This window comes from Athalia rosae, chromosome 5 (genome assembly GCF_917208135.1).
Source record: "Athalia rosae chromosome 5, iyAthRosa1.1, whole genome shotgun sequence".
NCBI classification, from domain to species: domain Eukaryota; kingdom Metazoa; phylum Arthropoda; class Insecta; order Hymenoptera; family Athaliidae; genus Athalia; species Athalia rosae.
The window spans coordinates 11,722,240-11,744,246 of record NC_064030.1 but is presented as its reverse complement, the minus strand read 5'-3'; the positions used below and the strand labels follow the sequence as shown (position 1 = coordinate 11,744,246).

The window sequence follows — 22,007 nt, the reverse complement described above, 5'->3', positions numbered from 1 at the left end:
TTAAGAACACGTTTATCTCACAATACCTAGAAAACCCATAGGCACTGTTTATTTATCATGGTTCTCGAAGTAATGCTATGGTAATATTGTGTGAAAATATTTACTCCGCCCTTCAATATTCCATCATTTGCAACGTGAACATCAAAAATGTCAATGCTGATCACGACGAGACATGTCCGTCTGAACAAGCTGTAATCAACAGAATTATTTGGATTACGTAACAAGTATCTGTATCACCTGTACGTTCTGCCATCGGCTACGTGTACTCGACAAAAGTGCCAAGAGTTCGTGTCAACCTTAGGTATGGAGGATATTTCGCATCTTCCTGGCTGGCTTGAGAGCATTTCGTTTCGTCGCAGTTGCACGACGCTTCTCTTGGCTCTTTGACTTGGCAGCCCTGTTGTCAAGCTGGCAATGACGTTGAAGTTTCACCCTCAACATGAACCGTACGGCGAAGATCCGATGGCCGTTGCACGGATCAGATTCGTCGAACCACTGCGGATCAATTTTGATCGTTGCGTCAATTGCGTGACCAACGAGCTCCTCTAGTATGCCATCCTTGTGTTTATGCTGGATGAATACTGGAAGAAAAGACTGTAGTTGAGCTTCGACAATTCTATGGTACCTGTCAGTTGGTCTTTTGAATGACGTAACTAGATACGTGTCGTCACTTACGTATTCTCGGCATACCGTATACCTTTCATTAGAATTGACCGTATCGGATACCTTTTTGGCCATCATATCTCGACAGCGGTCACAAGGGTGCACCTTGGACAACTTGTTTACCGTATAGCCGGCGAAGAATGCTATAGCGTTAGCCTCGTACGATCCTGGTCTTACAGGAGCTGCGGTGGGTTGGAACATGCGTAACTGCGTCGCCAAGTCGAGGTCGTCATCGTCCTCAACGTCGCTGTCACTGTCGCTTTCGCTCAGTGCATCGAGAGGTTCGTCGTTCTCGTCGTCAACAACTGGTGCAAATTTCCTATCTCTGAAGCATTCGACGGCACTTACACCGGCTTCGTATTGCCGATCCGTAAGATCACCGGCGAGCTGCGGTTCTTCGGTCGGAATTACAACATCCAAGTATGGCAGGTCAGCGCAGATCACATTACCCCGCTTCGAGGAAATAATGTTGCGGACCGATATCAAGTGACGTGCGGTGAGTCGGAACATTCTGCACGTTGGGTTTGGATTGAAGCCACCACGTCCTCGGAATCTGGAAAGGAGTTGTTCCACCGAATCTTGGTTACATAATGCTGTACATAACTTGTATCCTGGGAACTGCTCTCGCAGCTGGCAATAAAGCATGAGGATACCGCGAACTGTTTGCCCTTAGCGCACACATTCATGTGCGGCGCCCAAGATAAAAAATCTACGAGGATTTCCTCCACCTGTGGGTTCTCTTCGCTTAGAGGTCTCTTTGCGGGGTTCTCATTGAAGATGCTCGAACTGTTGCAAGCATCTATGATTTTGTCCATACTTCGGCAAAATCTCGCGGGGTGAGGAATTGTTTCCAAATTCACAGCTTCCGAATGACGCGCCAATTCCATCGCCGAAGCAAACCACTTGCTAAAAACCTGAAAAGCTCGGGAGACATTCATCCGTTCGAAAGCGTTAGGCGACATGTGAGCTTCCGTGATATGACCTAAAAGATTGGACTTTGCGCATCCAAGATCGCTACGGAATGTATTAGTGAAATCCGAATAAACAGCAACCTCATCTGCTGCAGTGATCTTACCCCACTTACGGAACAATCCTAGAACGTTTTTTACCGCGTGCGAAAAGTCGAAGAGCGCGATGATTTTTTTTTCCCTCCGTGGAAGAAGTAAGGCCGGTCTTTGCTTACTCCCAATTCGAAATAAGCTCTGCCGTTACTCGTTCCCTGGTCACTGACTGTCATCTTGAGGTCAGCTCCGGCGTCATTGATTTTGCCGATGCATTGCCTCACCAAACGAACAATGTCCGAGCCCGACACGTCGTTGCATGGTAGAAAATACGCCAACATCGTTCGCCATTGGTTGCCCGCATGCAGTCCGTTCAAGCAGAGCACGAAGGCGTGATTAGTGCGTCGCTCAGTTCTACCCAGAGGTCCAAGGTCTTTAAAGCCTTCGATGACGTCGGTCTTCACGTCATACTCCTTCCGTTCCATCAGGGACATTTCATCCCACTTTAGCGCACAACACCTCTGTTCGGGAGGGATGTCTAGCATGGCCTGCTTCAACGCTGTGAATACATGTTCACAGAACCCCACGTTGACTTCGGTTTCTGCAATCCATCTGTGAACCGTCCTCTCCGCTGACAACTTCAGTCCCATTCGACGCAACTTCTCGTACCCCGATGCGGAATAATAGTGCATCTCCATGGCGAGATCTCGCTGATTCTCAGGGAAGGCCTTGGTAGTGTTTTCAGGGCGCAACTGCATGTCAATCATCGTGCGACTGACTTCAGACTTCACCCCGCTGATGTCGGTGAAAGTGGAGGGCCTTGGCTCGTTCGAATCCACCGGATCACCCGAAACTTTTAGTTGCGATTGGTGGGGGTTCGAAGTGCTGGTGGCAAGTTGACTCATTCGTCCTTCCATTTTTCGAATGATGCTGCGCGCCCTCTCATTTTCGGATTGTAGGCGCTCAGTTTCATCTTCGTTAGAATGAGCGCTCGAAGCCGTCGGACTTGCAGCTCGGAAAGACCTATATGGATAATAATTATCCGGCACCAGGTCAGCTAGAGGTATCTGTGGGGTGATACCGTAAGTCCTCACAACTCGACTATTATCAAAACTCTCCATTTCGCTATGGATCTTTGCGTCACGATAGTCGATTGGAATTGCTCGCCTAGTCAACTTGTCTCGCTTTGGTGTCAGGAAGCCGTCCGATGAAAGATGGAGCGAGCACAGTCGCTGGCGCTTCAGGCTGACATATTGCGTAGCCTCTCTTTCACGTCCTATGCAATATGGAAAGATATTTTTTACATACCTGAATGAATTTTATCGCGGAAGTATTGTTATTGCCATTGCAGACTAATTTCTCACCAAAAATAAATGGTAGAGTACCCAAGTAATTTAATAACAAAATTGGGAAAAAAATATCAAAAAATACAGTTTTTTTTTTGTTTAGTGAAACAATTGTTACGTCCGGACCATGGTCCAAACGTCTCGCCCAACCATTCTTGAAAATTCCTGATCCATACCAATTATTACCACCAATTCTACCGGATGCAACCCGATATCCTTTTCCCTGCCTGACTATTTCAATTGCCATCGGTCATTGCTCCAGCTTGCATCAGCATGATATGCAAGTGCAATGACTTCCCGATTTGCACCCTGTCAGCTACACGTGCACTCCCACTCCACCTAGCCCCTTTTTTCATAAACCGAACTTACCTTATTCCTAATCTTTATATCAAAATCCCTTCTGAACTTAGAACCAAACAGTACGGTTTTCCAGGACATAGTTCCTTAGTCACACACCGAAATCCTGGATCGGTCATTCTACAAATATTCATTGAACACACCTGTAAGCCTCCCCGAGCCTGGTCAATAATAATTATTACTCTTCAAGACTTAAACACGTCTGATGACGCCTGTAAGCCTCCCCGAGCTTGGCAAATAAATATACTTCGCATCATAATCATCTACAAACTGTCAATCACCTTCATCACTTCGAATCCTTTCCTGCAGTTGCATTTAGTTGCATAAAACGAGAACGAACCTAAATAATAACGCCGGTGAACCTTTTACCCAAGTAACTAATTGGTGGCAGCGTTTACCGACGAAACACAATTAAAAAAGTTTAAATTCAAAATTTATTCAATTATAACAAATTATTTGTTAAATAAACAATGATAAATTAAATGAAACAAACTTTTTTTCGCCAAATATCGAAGATCAAGGCGAATCATGACTTAAAAAAAAACGGTTCTTTAACGTTATTTATAAATAGTATGAAGAAATTGTTAATCACCAAATCCGTTTTTAAATTGTGAATAAATTTTTTCAAGGAACGATCTTTCTTTCACAAATCATCGTTTGCATCACAGATTTGGTTTCCAAAACAAAATTTTCTTTTATCTCGTTAACAACGCATTCGTTTATAACAATTTTTCAAACAACGCTAGATCACAATTAAAAACAATCATTCTCATGTAGCTTTCGATGATCAAAAATGGATCAATGAAAATATTCGGGAAAAAAACTTTTTTTATATGATTAATTTGAGTTTTTAACTTTTTGACTACGTAAATTGTTAATGAAAAAGTGAAAATGTTTATTTATTTCTCAAACTACATTGAATATGATGTTCAAATAATTTATAGCAATATTTCGAATGAATACATATGAATTTTTTTGGAAAGGACTTAATATAGGTCGGATCGAAGATACAAGTGGAATTTCGAAAAGTTTAGAAAAAAGACAAGCGGATTTAAAAAAAAATTTCTTATCTACAATTATTAACGGAGATATTTATTTGTCAAAGTAATCGGTCAGCCCGCGTCGCTCGGCCCTCCCACCACGCGACTCAGCACCCCCCACCATGCATTTTCACCGATCGAGCACGGCTCGAAGCGTTCAACGCTGTTCAATAATTTTTTTCATTATTTTCAACTACCTTCACGATGTTGAAAAAAATCATGGTCATTCCTCGGAATATTTGACAAATTTTTTTTTCTTTCCGTCTCTTAATATCAAATACAGCAATAAATATCTAATAAATATCATACCCAAGATCTAAGATACTGTTTTCTGCGGTTCTAATTAACAAACTCAGGTTTTTTTTTTTTAATACTCAGTGAAGAAAGATCAATAAGAATCTGTTGAGATCCATCCGAATTTGGATTAAATTGTCAGAGATATCCCTATTTGTTTATGAGCAGAAATTATAAAATCGCGGATAAATTCGGTTTTTGTGAATGAAATTTTTTTTTTTTCGGTATCTGGAAAGTACTCATGGAAGACTACCTTCACGATTTTGTGGCACCATGTGACCATCGTTCGTGCGACAGTATGGGCAATTCGCGGATTTTGCCTCGTCGCGTATTGTTGCTCAACTATAAAACTAGGTGAGCGAATCTTCGACTATTCTCTGGGAAAGGGATTGAAGTTACTGCTCCATCAATTAAAATACCACAAGTTGATTATTCATCAAGTTATTCGAAAAAATCGGGAAATTTTTTCTCCGTGTCTGCTTGCAATTCACAAGTAAACTAATTTTTATAAAATTCCTAAATTGGGCTCATAATGTAGATCTTTTCACGACGAACAACTTTTCCACATACACTTTTACCGACTTACTTACCGAAAAAAAGTTATATTGCAAAATATGGGTTTTTCATTTCTGAGGAAATTTTTGCGGCCAAATCCGTTTGAAAAAAATGTTAGACTTTTTAGAGTAGCTTTCTACTGGTCTAAATGAAATTTAAATAAATCGACCAGCCTATGTTCTTCCACATAAATAGAGACGTCATTTTCTGCTTAATTCGACTGGACTGTTATGACCGCGAGACGTTCCGACCACGGCTCGAGTTTTGTGCCGACGCGCCTCTCTCTCCGTCCATAAAAGTAGAGTGGGGGTCCTCCGTAGAAAGGGATTACAAGAAGAAGAACGCGTCGAGTGCCGCAGAGCGACTTATATGCGGTTGAGAAAAATGGAGTCTACGAACGCTTCGTGATGTTCAGAAACCATTTCAGAATTTAAAATTTGATGCGAAATGAGAAATATTTTTTCCGGAATTCCAGAAGCCGACTACTACGGCAGAATCTTTGGACCTCACGTATTGATGTTTCTTTCAAATTCTTGACCAGCTTCGACATTTTTTGCACAGTAAATACAAATCCAAGAGTTTCTTGCAACGCTAGCTCATCCTTGATGAAAACGTGGAATATGTAGAAAATAGTGACGATTTACCGCTGCACGAGTGGTACTCGAAGTGATAACTGTCGTGGTTCAATTATAACGATATGCAATCCGTTTTGTGCATTTGCAGATTGTATACCAAAAATAGAATAAATTTATGGGTGCAGTTTTTATAAAAACACACATCGCTGGTGAGGGTCGTCATGACGTTTTCACTTTCTCACTCGTGGATTTTTTGTTCGGTCTATTTTGCACTGGACAACCACAGGCTCCGCGATATCAATGAAAGACTGAACAGTAGCTCATTCGTTACAATTAAAAAGACGTAAGTCAAAAACAAAATTGAATTCTCACCGTGGTGAGGACGGGTGTACGTACTACACACATCAATAACGGGGAATCAAGATTTGCAGTAAATATGCATAAATTTAAAAATAGCGCAGTGTAATATCCAGCGTAGCATATAAAAAAACTGCGACATAAATTTTTGAAAAGCTATATTGAATATGTGAATTCTTCATCCCTTTATTCCAAATGAGAAAGATGAGGTCGCGATTCCGTAAAGCAGGAACGCGGTAAAGCTCGCGCATGCACAGAATTGAAATCGGCCGTGATTGGCGCTGCATAGTGGTAGCACTACGCTGATCGGATCACGCCGCCGACGCAATGCATCAAACAACCAATTTCATCAGTTTTTCAGAAACGATCATAATGGCCGGTAAAAAGTGCTTATTCAACTTACATTTTGTTTGCCACACATCCGACTCAAATTTTCATTATTACACCAGATATGTAACATGTGACGGTCAGAAATACAGTGTGATCATATGTAAAGTCTTATTTGGGATATAAATACAGAAATGAAACATACGTAAACCCTAACCGGGATAGTTGAAAGATTGTACAATCGGTTTCCGTATTTGCAATTCATTTTCTGAAATTTCCACAGGATCCAGATGGTCACAAAAATTCAGACTCGGTGAGAAAATTCTTTGAGATTTTTTTTAAAGCACTCAAAAATGCCATACTTTACGAAAATTCAGTTTTTCGATCTTTGAATTCTCGAAACTGACTTCGAAAAATTCGTAGACAATCGATAAAATATACATCGAAAAGTAGTGTTCAAGACGAACAAATCGACCTAGTATCGAAGTCCGATACCATTTACAGATCTAGATATACATGATCAAGCGTATCAACAAACTAAATGTGGTACGAAGAGTCCTGACCCATATTTCACATATCTCATATATCACAACAAGCATTCCATTAGAAAAACTAGTCCAAGTCAATAGAACTATTAAAATTGTAAAGATACAGTGCGAATGAAAGTGTCTGATTTCAGTGCTATCTCTACATCAAATTATAGCTTATAATCATTATCATTCACAGATCACCCCATCGGATGTGATGCAAGAACTCGTCGCGCTGAGGGCTGCGGTGGCGCAGCTGCAACGGCAGCAGCCGCCGCAGCCCGCCGCGAGCGCGGCCCCGGCGGAGGAGGCCCAGGCGGCGGAGGCGCAGGCAGCGGACCCCGGCGAGCCGGCGCGGCCGAAGAAGAAGGCGCAGACACGTCGAAACCGCCGCCGCCGGGGGGGAAATCGGGCGCCCGCCATCTACCAGTATTACTACCGTTAGTAATATTGGTAGATGGCGGGCCGGCGACGCTGCCCCCCATTAATAAATAAATATATTCAAAAAAATATACTGCTTGTATTAGTTCTTTTCCTTCCACCACAAATATAGTGCGACAGTAGTTCTAATGCATCTGATGTCTGAATTATGAATTCCAATCGTTGTCTTGTTGTGAATAGTAGTGAACGTTAGTAGTTTAAGCCATTTATAATTCCGTTGCAATTTGTGAGTTCGCGCTTCCGAAAGATCATCTTACTGTCAGTTTTTCAAGTACATAATTGTAGAGGAAAGAACTTGTAATTTTGGTCACCGATTTCATTGAGCAACTGTCATTAAGGTCACAGATGTAGTGCGGTGATTTCGATTGATACGGGGGTTCACTCTTGATGGTTCACAGATTTGTCTCTCGCAGGGGCGCTCATTTGTATCACCTATTGAATGATAGAGGTAGAAACTTTGCCCGAACGTAAAACCATAGATATATTATCTATGTAGAAACATATGTATACTGAACAGAACCTTCTCATGGGCCGTGTATTATGTTCCACTACCGTCATAGATGTGTTCAATATATCTATGTTACTACTAACAATAAGCTGTATACCCTTGAAATATGAGGTATCTTCGAGAGGATGCAGATGTTTTCATAATTTTTATACTGGGGGTCTAGTGAACTCTTTTACATTATTCGAGTACAACGTTTTAGAAGAGAGAAAACTTAGATCAATAATATATCTGTGATGAAATTAATACTGGAAAATGTGCTTTTTCAACTTATATTGTATTTCTGGGTTTAATGGCTGAAATTTTCAGACATATTTTTTCTCGATTACGAATCGATAAGCCTATCATAAATGGATTAGGGTTGCCCCAAAGAAAAACTGATATTTCTCTTCCTGCGTCTCCTATGGAAATGTATCACACATGTTTTGAGAGCCTCCTCCGAAGATCAGCTCAAACAGATGATTTTTAGGGGTCACTCAAGATTTTAACACAATTTACAAAATCGTGCAGAATTAAATTTTTTCCGGTTTCTTTTCTCAATCGTCTATTGCATTCTATGTTATAAACGATAAAGATACCACAAATATCCAGTAGATACTTTGATTTTTAAAAGTCACTTAAAATTTTTTATCCTCCAAGGTAAAGTATTTAAGATGTTTTCGAGCGACCTTTGAATCTAAATATCAACGAACTCTCAACTCTTGAGGTTGATATATAAAAGAATAGAAAGATAGATATATATCTATGATGAAAGTGAAGATCAAGCATTAAAAAATTTCCCAAAATTTTTCAACTAAATGAGGTTCGATATATCTATAGTATTATCATGTGTTATTGAATTTTCCTTTGATGATTCTGCAACTTTTGTTCCACACATTTTCCAAAAGAATCCTCAGGTTTTACAGGTTATTTGTATCATAGCCTGTATCTAACGTTAAAAATTTATGGATACCGTGTATAACATGGCTAATTTTTCTCGGTCACATATCTGTCGGTCAAGTTGAACAGCTACGTCGAATTATTATATCGATCGGTCTAGAAAATAATTTGCGAAAGCGTGTGACTTATCGCGTATCAGGTCGTTCTGTGGGTAAAACAGCGTCCTGAAGCGAAATCTTTAAAAAAGATATTTTCGCCGAGCGCGCTGACTACATTCATGTCGCGACACTACGATTTGCCAGCAACTCGTCCGATCTAGTTCAATATATCTATGATTATAGCGTTTCTAGACATACGGATAAACGTCAAAACCGTATATATCAACTGGCTAACGTGACGCCGGATTATGACGGTGCTGACCCCCCGGCTGAACAGCCGAATTTTTTTTTTCAGTTTTTTGAACAAACCGTAATCCAACAAATGTTTTAATTGCTATATTCGTAACTAACAAACGATTGCGTTTTGATTGGACCCCTTCAGAAGTGTAAAAAATTGAAAATAAAAAATCATCCGGCTAACTTTATGCAAAACACAATTTTGGATTTGATTGAAAAACTATAATCCAACAAACAATTCTACCTATCCAAAAATCACCAAATCACCTACAAACAACCAACAAACGATCTGTGAAGTTTCTTTTTGGAAAATCGAAACTTTCCGGCCAACTTCACGGAGGTATATAATAGTCGTGATTACGACATTCGCTGTAAGGTTTATGAGACATTCGTATGAAGACTCGTGTGGTTTTCGCAACTCGCCTTGTGGGGTTTTATGGAACTGCCCACTGTTGAAGGATTCTCAGGAAGATGTTTTGGTATCCGACATTGGTTAATATTAACGGTAGTTCTCTTTATTTTTGCAGGTACACGAGTGCGAGTCTTACAAGGGACTAGGTGACGCTACTTCGCCATTTCTCTTACTCTAGTGAGTATATAGGTAACTTACTTCAGGGAACTTCATGAGCGCAGTGTGGTGCTCCTGTGAACTATATCCCCACAGCCTAACGGCTCGTAGCGACATCTACCACACTCGTATTCATAAGAATGCCTCATAAACCTTACGCTCATGTCGCAACAACACGACATGATTATTTGCTACTTGTCCCACATGTAGCATAAATAACTATTACAACGAGCATCATATCATTATTTGGTCGTAATCAAGACCAAACTACAACAGTATGTCTCACCAAACAAGAGTGTCTCAGCAAACCGGAAGTGCAAGGCTTTTGTAGCAAACAAAAGGCTGTGGAATCGAAGAAGGCGGAAGTTCTCAATCGCGTAGCATGCAACCATTTAATCACAATGGCGCAAGAGAAACAGGTAAGAGAGAGCGTGAGTTCATTTTTCGATTTTCTAAAAAGCAATCCATCACCTCGTCCTCAATAATTCGAAGAAAAGCTAACGTGTATTGTTAATTTTAAGATAAACGAAGAAATGCACGACTCAGAGTGGCCGGAGGACGAACTCCTGGATATGACCGGCCTTAATCTAGACCACGAGGTCGATGAGAGTCGGCCATATCCAGGTGGATTACCGAAAGACGTCCACCCGGTTCAAGATATGTATTTTATTCGTTACGTTCAATTAAGTGTCCTAAATGTATTACAGTCGGCAATTATTGTCATTCACTCCATTCGCATTTGTTCGCGCACTACTTCATGGCATCATGGATGCACCTGGGGCGCAAAAAAGTTCGCAAAGCACATCAAGTCTAACTACTCTCTAAGTATCTTTGAGGAAGACAAAAAATTAACTGAGAATGGGAGAAAAAGGATGTGAATCAACTATCGTGCCAAGTACATGTAATTCTGCATCGTGCCTCATGGTATATCTCGGATTCGTTACAGAAAAATAGCACCCACTCAGGTGTGACCCTTTCACGTAGCTGCGGATGCGATCGAATTTTGAATTACTTATACGTTAATAAAGATGGCCAATATCTAATGCTAATTACATGATTACGGTAGAATAATTTTTCAATCCAATAGAGCAAGCGCAGCCAGCGGCACCATCCCCCACCGGAGACGAGGCGGCCCAAACAAAGAGCGATGGCAGCGAAGCGCCCGCCGCGGGAGCAGCAGGTGTGTTACTTCATCACATGTGTTTTTCGATTCGTTAATTTAACAATATATATAGAGCTAATTTCGTCTAATATTTTGTAGCGGACATGCAGAAGCCAAGGGGCAAGCAGGGCAGGCAGTGGTCCCAGTCCCGCAAACGGGAGGCCCTGGACACCCGGATGATACTAAACTTCGTCAAGCTGAGTCATCCGTACAAGGGTGGCCAGGGCCACAACCGCAAAAAGGGGCACGGTGGTGGCCGCGGAGGACAAGGTGGCGGGGGGCGGGGCGCGAACAACGCATAGAACATAGCCAATAAATAAAACAAAAAAAAAAAATATACCACCTTAACATTTATTTATTAATTTCTATAACGTATCACCTTCCTACATTCTACGTTGCCAAACCTATCACCTATACCTATCTGTACGAATCCGAAATGCCTAACAGCATCCTCTCTCGTCCAAGCATATCGATAACGATGGAAAAATTGGTTAGGTTAACCCCCAGAAAGACAGCGTTTTGATTGGACACCAATCACCGCGCTGGCTGCGTGAGGGATATACAGAACTAGTGGAGATGAGATGTCCGTCGTCCGTTGGCAAGTCTATCATGGCGGCCGTAACGTGACAGTAATAGATTCGTGATCGCTGGAACGTAGGACGTATGGTTGAACGGCACATGGCCTCGTGACAGACCTTTCAGTTTCGCAAATGAACCTAAATAAGCGCAGCTCGTTTATCCACCTTATCGATGATTAAAACGTCGGAAGTTCACTCGTCAGAAGGTCGACTACTTATAAGGTGACGAAGTGACAGCTCGTAAGTGAACGGTACTCGTAACCGGCAGTGAACGCAAAATGAAGTTTTCAACGTTTTGCAATGCAACGCAATGCAGACGTATTGAATTTAATAAGCAGGGCGTTCAAGGTCGTCGTATCCGCCAAGCAATTACGTGAGTAACAAACAGCATGGGTGCGAGACGATCAAAAACCTCACACTTCTAACGTATCGAATCAGAACAACCAACATCTTTTCCGAATTCCCAAGCACATCGATATCGAAAAATAAAGCAGCTCACATTCGGGTGTTACAAATCGAGGGTTCCCAATCCCACAGGCGAAAACCAACGTCGAATGATCCAACACCACCACCTGGATATTACGGAAGGACGCTTTCCCTTCTGGCACGCCACAAACTTGAGCGTTCCTTTCCAATCCTACTCGGTTTTAAAAGCTGTAACAGAATCAGAGGCGGAAAGACTCGCCAACACGGAAGTCTTCCGCAGATGTTTCTCGTCGTTACATCGCAATCTGCAAAACCCAACCTATTTCTACCGGAGTTCATCGCAAGTCAACCATAATTCATGCTTTTACGGCGTACGTACCTGCTGTACTGCATCAACACGATTAACACCTTCCTTCCAACCCAAAGCATACCAAGGGATCCTACTTCCATAGGTGTACCGACACCCACAAATTCATCGGAACTACCTATGCAAAGCCGTGGAAGAAGGTACCTCTTCAGAAATATAACAAACGCGAAGCTTCTCTTCAATCCCACCCGCTCAACAAAGATCCAAGAACCCGGAACGGCGGAAGACTATTTAAACTAATTCAAGGTGCGAATGTACAAGGTCCCATACCGTACCGAGGACACAATGATTTTGTTGAGGACCTATCGTTGGGCATCGATGAACCTAGTAAGGTTCCGGTTGAACAACAACCAATTCCAAAATGTCCGCATTTGTCAGTAGTTATCGGGGGAATTTTAGTCCAAGCCTTAGTCGATTCAGGAAATCACTTGCATTTCAGAGACCCTATATAATAAAATCTCGCGTTGCAATATTTTCGCTGAATTACCGGTAACCAATGTAAGAGTATTTCCTGCATTTGGAAAAACTGCAGTCAGCATCAAGAAACAAATTTTAGCGGATATGTATATATGTTACGTCCGGACCTCGGTCCAAACGTCTCGCCCAACCATTCTTAGCAATTCCGAATACATATCAAGTATTGCCACCAATTCTACCGGATGCAACCCGATATCCTTTTTCCTGCCTTACTATTTCAATTGCCACCGGTCATTGCTCGACCTTGCATCAGCATGACATGCAAGTGCAATGACTTCCCGATTTGCACCCTGTCAGCTACACGTGCACTCCCACTCCACCTAGCCCCTCTTTTCATAAACCGAACTTACCTTATTCCTAATCTTTATATCAAAATCACTTCTGAACTTAGAACCAAACAGTACGGTTTTCCAGGACATAGTTCCTTAGTCACACACCGAAATCCTGGATCGGTCACTCTACAAATATTCATTGAACACACCTGTAAGCCTCCCCGAGCCTGGTCAATAATAATTATTACTCTTCAAGACTTAAACACGTCTGATGACGCCTGTAAGCCTCCCCGAGCTTGGCAAATAAATATACTTCGCATCATAATCATCTACAAACTGTCAATCACCTTCATCACTTCGAAACCTTTCCTGCAGTTGCATTTAGTTGCATAAAACGAGAACGAACCTAAATAATAACGCCGGTGAACCTTTTACCCACGTAACAAATTGGTGGCAGCGTTTACCGACGTAACATATAGATGGTAAAAGAATGACTTATGCATTTTTGGTGATGCCTAAATCATCGTCAAGTGTTATATTAGGGAATGATTGGTTGACAGTGAATAATGTTATATTGGATTACAATGATAAAACTATTGAAATTCATGGCTCACGTGCAGATGATCGTCTTGTTTCGTACAGTCGAGGATCAGTAGATCGATTAAAGTCCTCTTATGAAGATGCAGTCACGTATATACAATTGTCAGTAATGATCAATCAAATATGAATAGTAAACCAAATAATTATAAGAACTGTCGGGTGATAAAAGGTGAATTAAATTCTATGTCTGAACGGGATGGAAATTTTATTGTGCATGATAAACAGTTGTTGAATTGATTATTGGAATTGATAATAAGAATAACATGCTCAGTGAAGATGATGTTATAATTAATGAAAGTAATCGTAATTGAAATAACATTCATAAGAAAGATGATGTTATAATTAATAAAATCGATTATAATGTGGAGGTAATTGTTGATTATGTGGATGACATGCGTAGTAGAGACGATGTTATTCTGAACGATGATAATATTCTGTGCAATTCAAATATTGATGATGATATTCCTAAAACAATGTGTCAAATTCTTGATATAATTGAGAATGCTCAAAATTTTAATGATGATAAAGATGGAGATTCAATTCAAAACCTTAATAACTCGAACAGTATTCCTGATGATTTACCGATAAGTACCAACTTAACAGATGAACATTCAACAAGATGATGATGCAGAAGATCATAATTTAAAAAAAAAAAATTTCGAATGATCGCGTCTCAATTTATGATACAGGATATTAAATATACTGAACCATTACTTGATTTAATGATTAAACACCGAACTTCATTTTCTGACAAGCCAACATGCACTAATAGATACGAGCACCATATTAAGGTATCAAGTGATAAGCCATTCGTTCGTCAATCTTATCCAGTCCCGTTAGCGTATCGTGATTCAGTGACTTCCAAAATACGAGTTATGTTGAAAAATGGAATAATGGAGCCATCAATCAGTCCATATTGTAACCTACTAAGAGTAGTGAGAGAAAAATACAGAAAAATTCGTATTTGCCTTGACGCTAGAAATTTGAATGATACGTTATTTATGTACATGTGTAAATGAGGTGTGAATGTTGAGGATTGAATCAATATTGCGCTTTAAAAATATATTGCAATGAACTGGCATTTTCTGCGCCATAAAATCATTACTGCTGTTATAATTATTATTTATTGCAATGATGCGTCTTGATTATCTATTATAATTTTAGAATGGGTGTACCGACACCCACAAACTCGTCGGCACCACCTATGCAAATCCGTGAGAGAAGGTACCTTTCCAGAAACGTAACGAACGCAAAGCTTCTCTTCAATCCCACTCGCTCAACAAAGATCCAAGAACCCGGACCAGCGGAAGACAATGCAATTGAAGAAAGTCCACATCCAACAAAGTCCGCCGCAAGGTGAAATCCCGACCATGCACTAGGGAGTTCTCGGTAAGCCAACTACGACCTTCGTCTTTCATTAGTACTTACTGCATCGATTCATCACAACTACCATGTGACTATTTCCTATCAGCACATCAAAGTCAAAGAATCCAACAAGTGTTCATGAGTCAGTCGTATTACTAACTCTTTTCCTCATAGTTCAAATCATAACCAACACCTTCCTTCTTCCCAATAGCGTACAGATGTAGAACGATTCGTCAGAACCTGATCCATTGCAACAAACCAAGAGCCTCTCCCCAATCAGGATCACAGGTTCTTCTGGAAAAATGTTCAGAATATGCACCTCAGGAGACATGTTGGGTACAGATGCCTGATACAATAGAACCTGTTTCGCCAAGCGTCAAGCACGTGCAAATTTCGCATAGTGGTACGCAAGGAGCTGAACACTGGGTTTGTAGCTACTACGATACAAAATCGATATTCATATACGATTCTTTGAATTCAAAGGTGCTCCACAAGGATCATGAAACATACTTGAGGGCGTTGTTTCCCTTCTACAACTTCTCACAGAATCCTGTACAATTTCCTACAGTTCAGCGGCAGCACAATAGGTCTGATTGTGGAGTATTTGCGATCGCTTTTGCTATTTCCATTCTAAATGGGGAAAAACCTGACCGGGTAACATATCATGCAACCCTTTTGCGGGCACATTTGCTAAAATTATTCGAAAATAATGAAATCCAACCGTTTCCATGTACGGACGGAACGAATAGCGTTTCAGCAGTCAAAGGCATCTCTTCTCCTAAGCCTCAAATTCCATCTGAAAAAATACCAGATAAAAATTCAACTCCACAAATAAGAATGTATCACACCTCATCTATCAAACGGTTGACGAATGAGGTTAGCCAAACCACAAACCTGCAGACAAATTCGCGAAGCGGCACAATAAAAGGACGTGCTGAAGTTTCAAAACAAGCAGCAAAAGAAGTCAGCAACCGCACTGAATCGGTATCGGTAACTGTTCTTCCCTTGTCTAATCGTGACGACAATCAGCTAGTTAGTGATAAGATTTGTCTCACAACTCAAGTTTCATCTGTTAATAAAAATAGAGAGAAGATAGCACTTGAAAATCGAAAAAGCGTGTTTCGTCTTACACCGAAGTTGGATGCTACGTCCAAAGATATAATAACATCTGGTGGGTGGTTGACTGACGTACATATGGATCACTTGAATCACTTAATTGAAAAATATTCAACATTTTTGCCTCAAGAAACGTGGCGAGTTCAAATGCCAAACACAATTAAGCCGGTTTCATCGAATGAAAAGCATGTTCAAATACTGCATAGCGGTAATACAGGACTAGACGGGCACTGGGTATGCAGTTATTTCGACGGTAAATCGCTATGCATATACGACTCATTAAATAGGAAGACTCTTCATGAGCACCATGAGATATACTTGAGAAAACTGCTTCCTTTTTATCAGTTCCAGAGGCGACGTATCAAATTCCCACAAGTTCAACAGCAAAGTAATGAGTCCGACTGTGGAGTCTTTGCCATTGCATTCGCAATATCGCTTTTCAACGGTCATAACCCATCACAAAAAAATTATGATATCTCTCAGATGCGAACACATCTGATGAAAAAATTAGAGAGCAACGTCTTGGAAAACTTTCCATGCGTTAACAAGCAAAAGACTACCGCTTCGACAAATACTGGTTCCTCCAGAAAACGTCAGGCACCTGGCAAAGTTGTCGCGGGACAACGTACACAACAAGATGAAAAAAAGAAATACTTCAGACAAGGTAGCACAAGTCAGAAATAACCCTCTGTCAACGAAAATGTCGCATCCACCGCACAAGGATATGAATAATAATAATGATGACAATGATATCAAAAAAGATGATGACAAGTCATGGGAATCGATTCGGAAAGATATAACCTCAGCAAAGCCCCCAGTGAAACCACGTGACAGCAACACATCCGGACGTACATGATCCGGTCGTGGATGATCGGTTACATGATCGCAACGTACAAAGCATCCTTTCCGCGCGTATCTCAGTTGTTCGAAAACGTAGAGAACAACACAAAAAATGTTATCATACGAATGTCGGAGCGTAGCGGGCACGGCAGCGAAAACATTATGCCCTAAATGTCATGAAGCGCACAGCTGGACAACGAGAACTTCATCTCTGTAATAAAGAAACACGCCGTGCCAGAAAAACATATAGATATCTGCTTGACAATGATAATCAGTGAAGTCTGGAACGTAAACGACATTTGTCCTATATAGAAAAAGAACGTGAACGGCATCTTGAGTGGTATGCTGCCCAAATGGACAGAGAACGCGCGCAATTGTGAGCCAATTATTTACGCCGTTGCGATCCACAGCGTTTGCAGATGCAGTACGATGAATTTAATGACACACAAACCAAGAGGAATAATGACGTACGACAAAAAATGAGTGCCGCCAGCAGAATCATTACAAAATATCGACTTATCCGCGCGGCCAATTCGATGACTGTCAGGCAATGTAAAGAGAAATATGTGACAAAGATATTACTAAAAATCAGTGAAAAATGCAGAACTGAGAGCAGATTAAAAGCAGAATTTATAGTATAATAGTGTCTCCCTAAAAGAGAATGTAACATCATAGCGTTAAAAAGAAAATTAATGGCCGTTTAGAAGCAGGCACAAATATTGTCAACAAAAACTGCCGAATGTCGCAATTACAGTATTGAGGATAAGCTAGGTGCTTTATCCATCTAAACACATTGCTTCCGGTGAACCCTATTTTGCAGAAGCCGCATGCAAGAGTGTTCACTTATCAGACGCAATCATAATCAACCGAACGGGGCAAGCAGTAAAAATCTTGCCATTGGCTGAGCCGACGAAAAAATCAAGAGGCATGAATAAAAGTTGGCTCTGCGGTAACATGTGCAAAACCCGAGAAATATATCAGCTGAATAAATACCTCAGTTTTCTACAAATCACATCGAATTGCTCATTGAAAAATATGAATAAATTCATTGAGCGATTGGATTGTACCGTGAAACACATGGACGTCAAGCTGGGTCATTCACAAGCGTGTTACATGGATAATGCCAGCTGCAAATCAATTTTTTCACCCGTACCGATATTAGCATCATATTCTGATGGCATTGATTTACCGGTTCAATTTAATGAGTTGCCAAACAAAAATCTTCAAGGACCTGTCTTTGAATCAGAATGTGAACTCGCAACTACACATCTAGTACCCGAACCAATCAATCTTCGGTCTCGTGACAAGATTGGGATGCTGAGGCTTCCTGCTGGATGGGTTGTGTGTAATAGACTACAAACGAGTGACGAAATTCTCATACATGTCAATGATGACATTCAAATAGATAAAAGTATTCGGTTTACAGAACTCGAAAATGTAGAAATCAGAATGAGGGGTGTCAGATATGAGGAAGAGGTTCCCTTTAAAATTGATACAGTGGATGTCGCCCAAACTGTCTTGAAAAATATTGATGAAATCAGAGTATGCTGTGGCACACAAAGAAGATCAAAGCTCACATATTCATCTGACCAGCTCATGCACCTACTGAGAACCCTAGAAGAATAAATCCTGAGGTCATAATGAACCACAAAACAACTTCTTGTTTTTGGTGTTAGATCGCCTCGAAGATGTCCCTATAATAAAGATCGGGTGTCAGATACATCGGACAGATCTAACAAAAGCGGTGATAAAGTTTTATCTGATTATGCGCATGCATTTCTTGTGCAAAAGTATTTTGGAGCGTAAAGCTTCACCTTTCAGATCCTACGAGTCAATTTGAATTGCGTTTTTGCGTTCACTGGTTGTACTCTCCTGATTCAATTCATGTCGGAAACGTCAAGTGAACTTTTGACTTTGAGAAGGTGCACCGAGTGTCTCGGTCGGTACATTTCAATTTTTTTGATGTCATTTTGAAGGTTAAAGTGTTCCTTTGAAAACACGTCCTTGAAATTCTCCGTACGATTTTTTCTGCATGAGTTATGCGACTCTAAAGCAGTTATCTTTATTGTAATAGTTTTTATTTTATCACAAGTTTTACTGGTTGAGTGATGGTGACAATAATATTTAGTATAATGATAATAACAAGATTTATGGTGTAAACTATTATTCAGGTACTTTTACTTCTCACTGTGAACTTTTTCGATTCTTTGTTTTATATAAATAACATAAAAAAAAGCTCGAAACATTCATCCATCACACATCTTCACAGATACAGACAACACAACAAGTCGTAGGTAAGTTGTATATAGTAATTACATATAAATATATAGTCAGTACTAGATTAAAATTGTATAAATAAAATGGGTGTGGTAAAATGTTCTCTGGGGAATATTGTTATGAGCATTATCGCTATGTTTAATTTCTTATAGGCTTAATGTTTGGTTTAAACTTAGCTTTATCATTTCGTTTCTTTTCCAGGGTGATAAGCGGAGCAGGACATGGATGGCCAAAATGCGTCCTTCGTACTTAGGTAATTTGTTTCCCCGAATCTCCTTTGGTCAATTATTGCTGGTAGTTTCAATTTCAGGTCCTCCAAGGAATTAGAATTTCATCCTGAGACGTCGATGGTTCAAATGGCGATATGCTGTTGTGTGATTTGATGAGTTTACTCTCTAAGTTTTTATATATTCTTTTGTCGTTGAAAATATTGTTGTATTCGTGAAATTTAATGTTTTTAGATAACTGCTTTGTATATTAATAAGTCTTATTTTTATTATAGTTAGCGGATCGCACTGGATTTAGTTTAGAAACACGTTTTATCAAAATTTTAATAAAGACAGGAAAAATACCAGTCACGTCCTTTCCTGTTAACTGTCTTCCCCAGAGTGTCATCCTTTCGTTCCTTCGGATATTTTCAAAGGTGAGTCGTTATTTTGACTGATCATTAGCTGACTCAGGCGTCGCTATACCTACAGCGGTAATTTCAAATCTAATATCGTTACATTATCCCCCTTTTATCTTTCATTAGGGTTGTCAGACAATTATTAAAGATAAACATTCATTCTCGCATACATTACAATATAGCGCATTATTAGTTTATCGTTCACAGGTGATATCGTCATACTTATACTTATTACTTAAAACTTATGTCTGTATATAATAAATGTAGCGGCGAGGCGGTGGTAGAGCAATGAAGCAGCAGGTTCGTCGTATTAACTTAAAACTACTCTGAAAACGTTTGTTCAACAGCAACCTGATAATATTTTTTTAAATTTACCCTATTATATGCACCTTTTATATTAGTTGGATCGTTGACTTCGGATAACCTATATGTATTTACCCCGATGATCTTAGTTATTATGTATGGGCCTTGATAAAGATGGAAAAACTTTTTAGTAACTTTGTCTAGCGCGCTTGACTGCATAGGCACTCTTATCAAGACCAGGTCTCCGATTGAAAGTTTTATTTTAGAAATTGCCTTCTGTTGTACGCAACGCTTATGAAATTTTCTTTTTATTCGGTCTTTTGCTATGCATATTTTAGTTTCGATGGGTGTCTCGGTTGATTGTGGAAATTTTATTATTTTCATTATCTGATCGATAGGACTAACACCGAATTGCAATTCATACGGCGTATAGCCTGTGGTGGAATGAGTGGTGATGTTAAGGATCTCTTCTATCTGAGTTATATGTTTTGCCCACTTCGTATGCTTATCACTACAATAAATTCTAAAAAATTTTCCGAGTTCCCGCATTATTCTTTCGGTTGGGTTAGATTGCGGGTGACGAATGGACGAGAAACATACTTTAATACCAAGTTTTTCCAATGTTATTTTCCAAGCGCTCGATGTAAATTGAGTCCCGTTGTCTGATAGAATCCTGTTAGGCTTTCCGTGTCTAGGTATATAATTATCGATAATTTTCTTCAATGATATTTGAGTAGTGGCACGTTTAATTGGATACAGCGTTACATATTTGGAGAACGCATCTAATACTACGAATATATATGACACACCGCCCAGGGATCGTGGCAAGGGTCCGTAAAAATCAATCGTTATTAAATCATTTGGTTTATCTGCTTCTACCAATTTATATTCGCCTTCCATGCTATATGTGAGGTGTTTTACTCGCTGGCATAAATCGCAATTTAAAACGAACTTTTTAATGTAGTCATTCATTTTTCTCCAATAATAATAGGTTTTCATATGTTGTATGGTTTTATATACTCCTGGATGTCCTAATTTACTATGCACTGCATCGATGAGTTTCTGAATCAAGTTTTCGGGAACTACGACCTTCCAATGATCATCAATACCATTACTGGTAAATAACACGTCATGATTAATTTGATATCTATTGTCAATTATTCCTTTTTCAAGTTCGTCTAACTTAAGTTTAATTGTGGGGTCGTCCTTTTGCCATGTTCCCAACTCTTTAAATTCGGGAGGTAATGCTAAATTGACTGTTACATGATTAATGGATTTCGTTGATATTTTAGATTTGTGCTTATGGTTCGATAAATTACGAATTGCCTTTAGCTCAGATATTATTATGTTTTCGTCATTTTGCTCGTAAAATTTTGAATCGGGATTGCGACTAAAGAAGTCAGCCACTAAATTATCTCGTCCAACACAATAAGTAACTTTGAAATCATATTGTTGGAGCAATAAACTCCACCGTATAAGCCTGGCATTCTGATACGGCGTGCTATTCAAAAAACAAAGACCCTTGTGGTCAGTAATTATTTGGAATTCGTTACCAATTAAGTGACATCTAAATTTGGTTATTGTATATACAATGGCGAGTAGCTCTTTTTCGGTCGTTGTATAATTTATTTCTGCCTGAGTTAAACAACGGCTAACCAATCCTATCAAATAATTATTTCCATCTATACAGGTTTGAAATAAAAGTCCGGAAATCCCCCTATCACTGGCATCGGTTTGTATTTTGTACGGTGCGTTTGGAATGATATGAT

At 40.0% G+C, this 22,007-nt stretch overlaps 2 protein-coding genes and 1 long non-coding RNA gene across 5 annotated transcripts; 2 read left to right on the top strand and 1 right to left on the bottom strand.

Moving 5' to 3' along the window:
- Positions 1–9,675: 9,675 nt before the first annotated feature.
- Positions 9,676–11,309, top strand: LOC125501165. 2 transcript variants are annotated; one of them, XR_007278696.1, is made up of 3 exons: positions 9,676–10,249; positions 10,352–11,010; positions 11,092–11,309. XR_007278696.1 is itself a non-coding variant. In XM_048656346.1 (3 exons), exons 1-3 carry the CDS (start codon positions 10,213–10,215, stop codon positions 11,292–11,294), a joined length of 333 nt encoding a protein of 110 aa, XP_048512303.1. In that variant the 5' UTR covers positions 9,686–10,212; the 3' UTR covers positions 11,295–11,309. The 2 variants fall into 2 exon arrangements, 1 of the variants encoding a protein (XP_048512303.1); XM_048656346.1 differs by having other exon boundaries at positions 9,686–10,249; positions 10,918–11,010.
- A 1,405-nt stretch (positions 11,310–12,714) lies between these two features.
- On the bottom strand, positions 12,715–16,525 carry LOC125500899. Of its 2 annotated transcripts, none has more exons than XR_007278364.1 (3): positions 15,972–16,525; positions 15,588–15,873; positions 12,715–15,371 (listed from the first exon to the last, which is right to left on the bottom strand). It is a non-coding gene; the product is annotated as an uncharacterized LOC125500899 (long non-coding RNA). The 2 variants fall into 2 exon arrangements; XR_007278365.1 differs by having other exon boundaries at positions 14,946–15,087; positions 15,141–15,873.
- LOC125500898 lies at positions 16,307–19,094 on the top strand. The gene is made up of 2 exons (XM_048655057.1): positions 16,307–16,446; positions 16,539–19,094. The coding sequence occupies exon 2, from the start codon at positions 17,961–17,963 to the stop codon at positions 18,657–18,659; it is 699 nt and encodes a 232-aa protein (XP_048511014.1). The 5' UTR covers positions 16,307–16,446; positions 16,539–17,960; the 3' UTR covers positions 18,660–19,094.
- Positions 19,095–22,007: the final 2,913 nt, after the last annotated feature.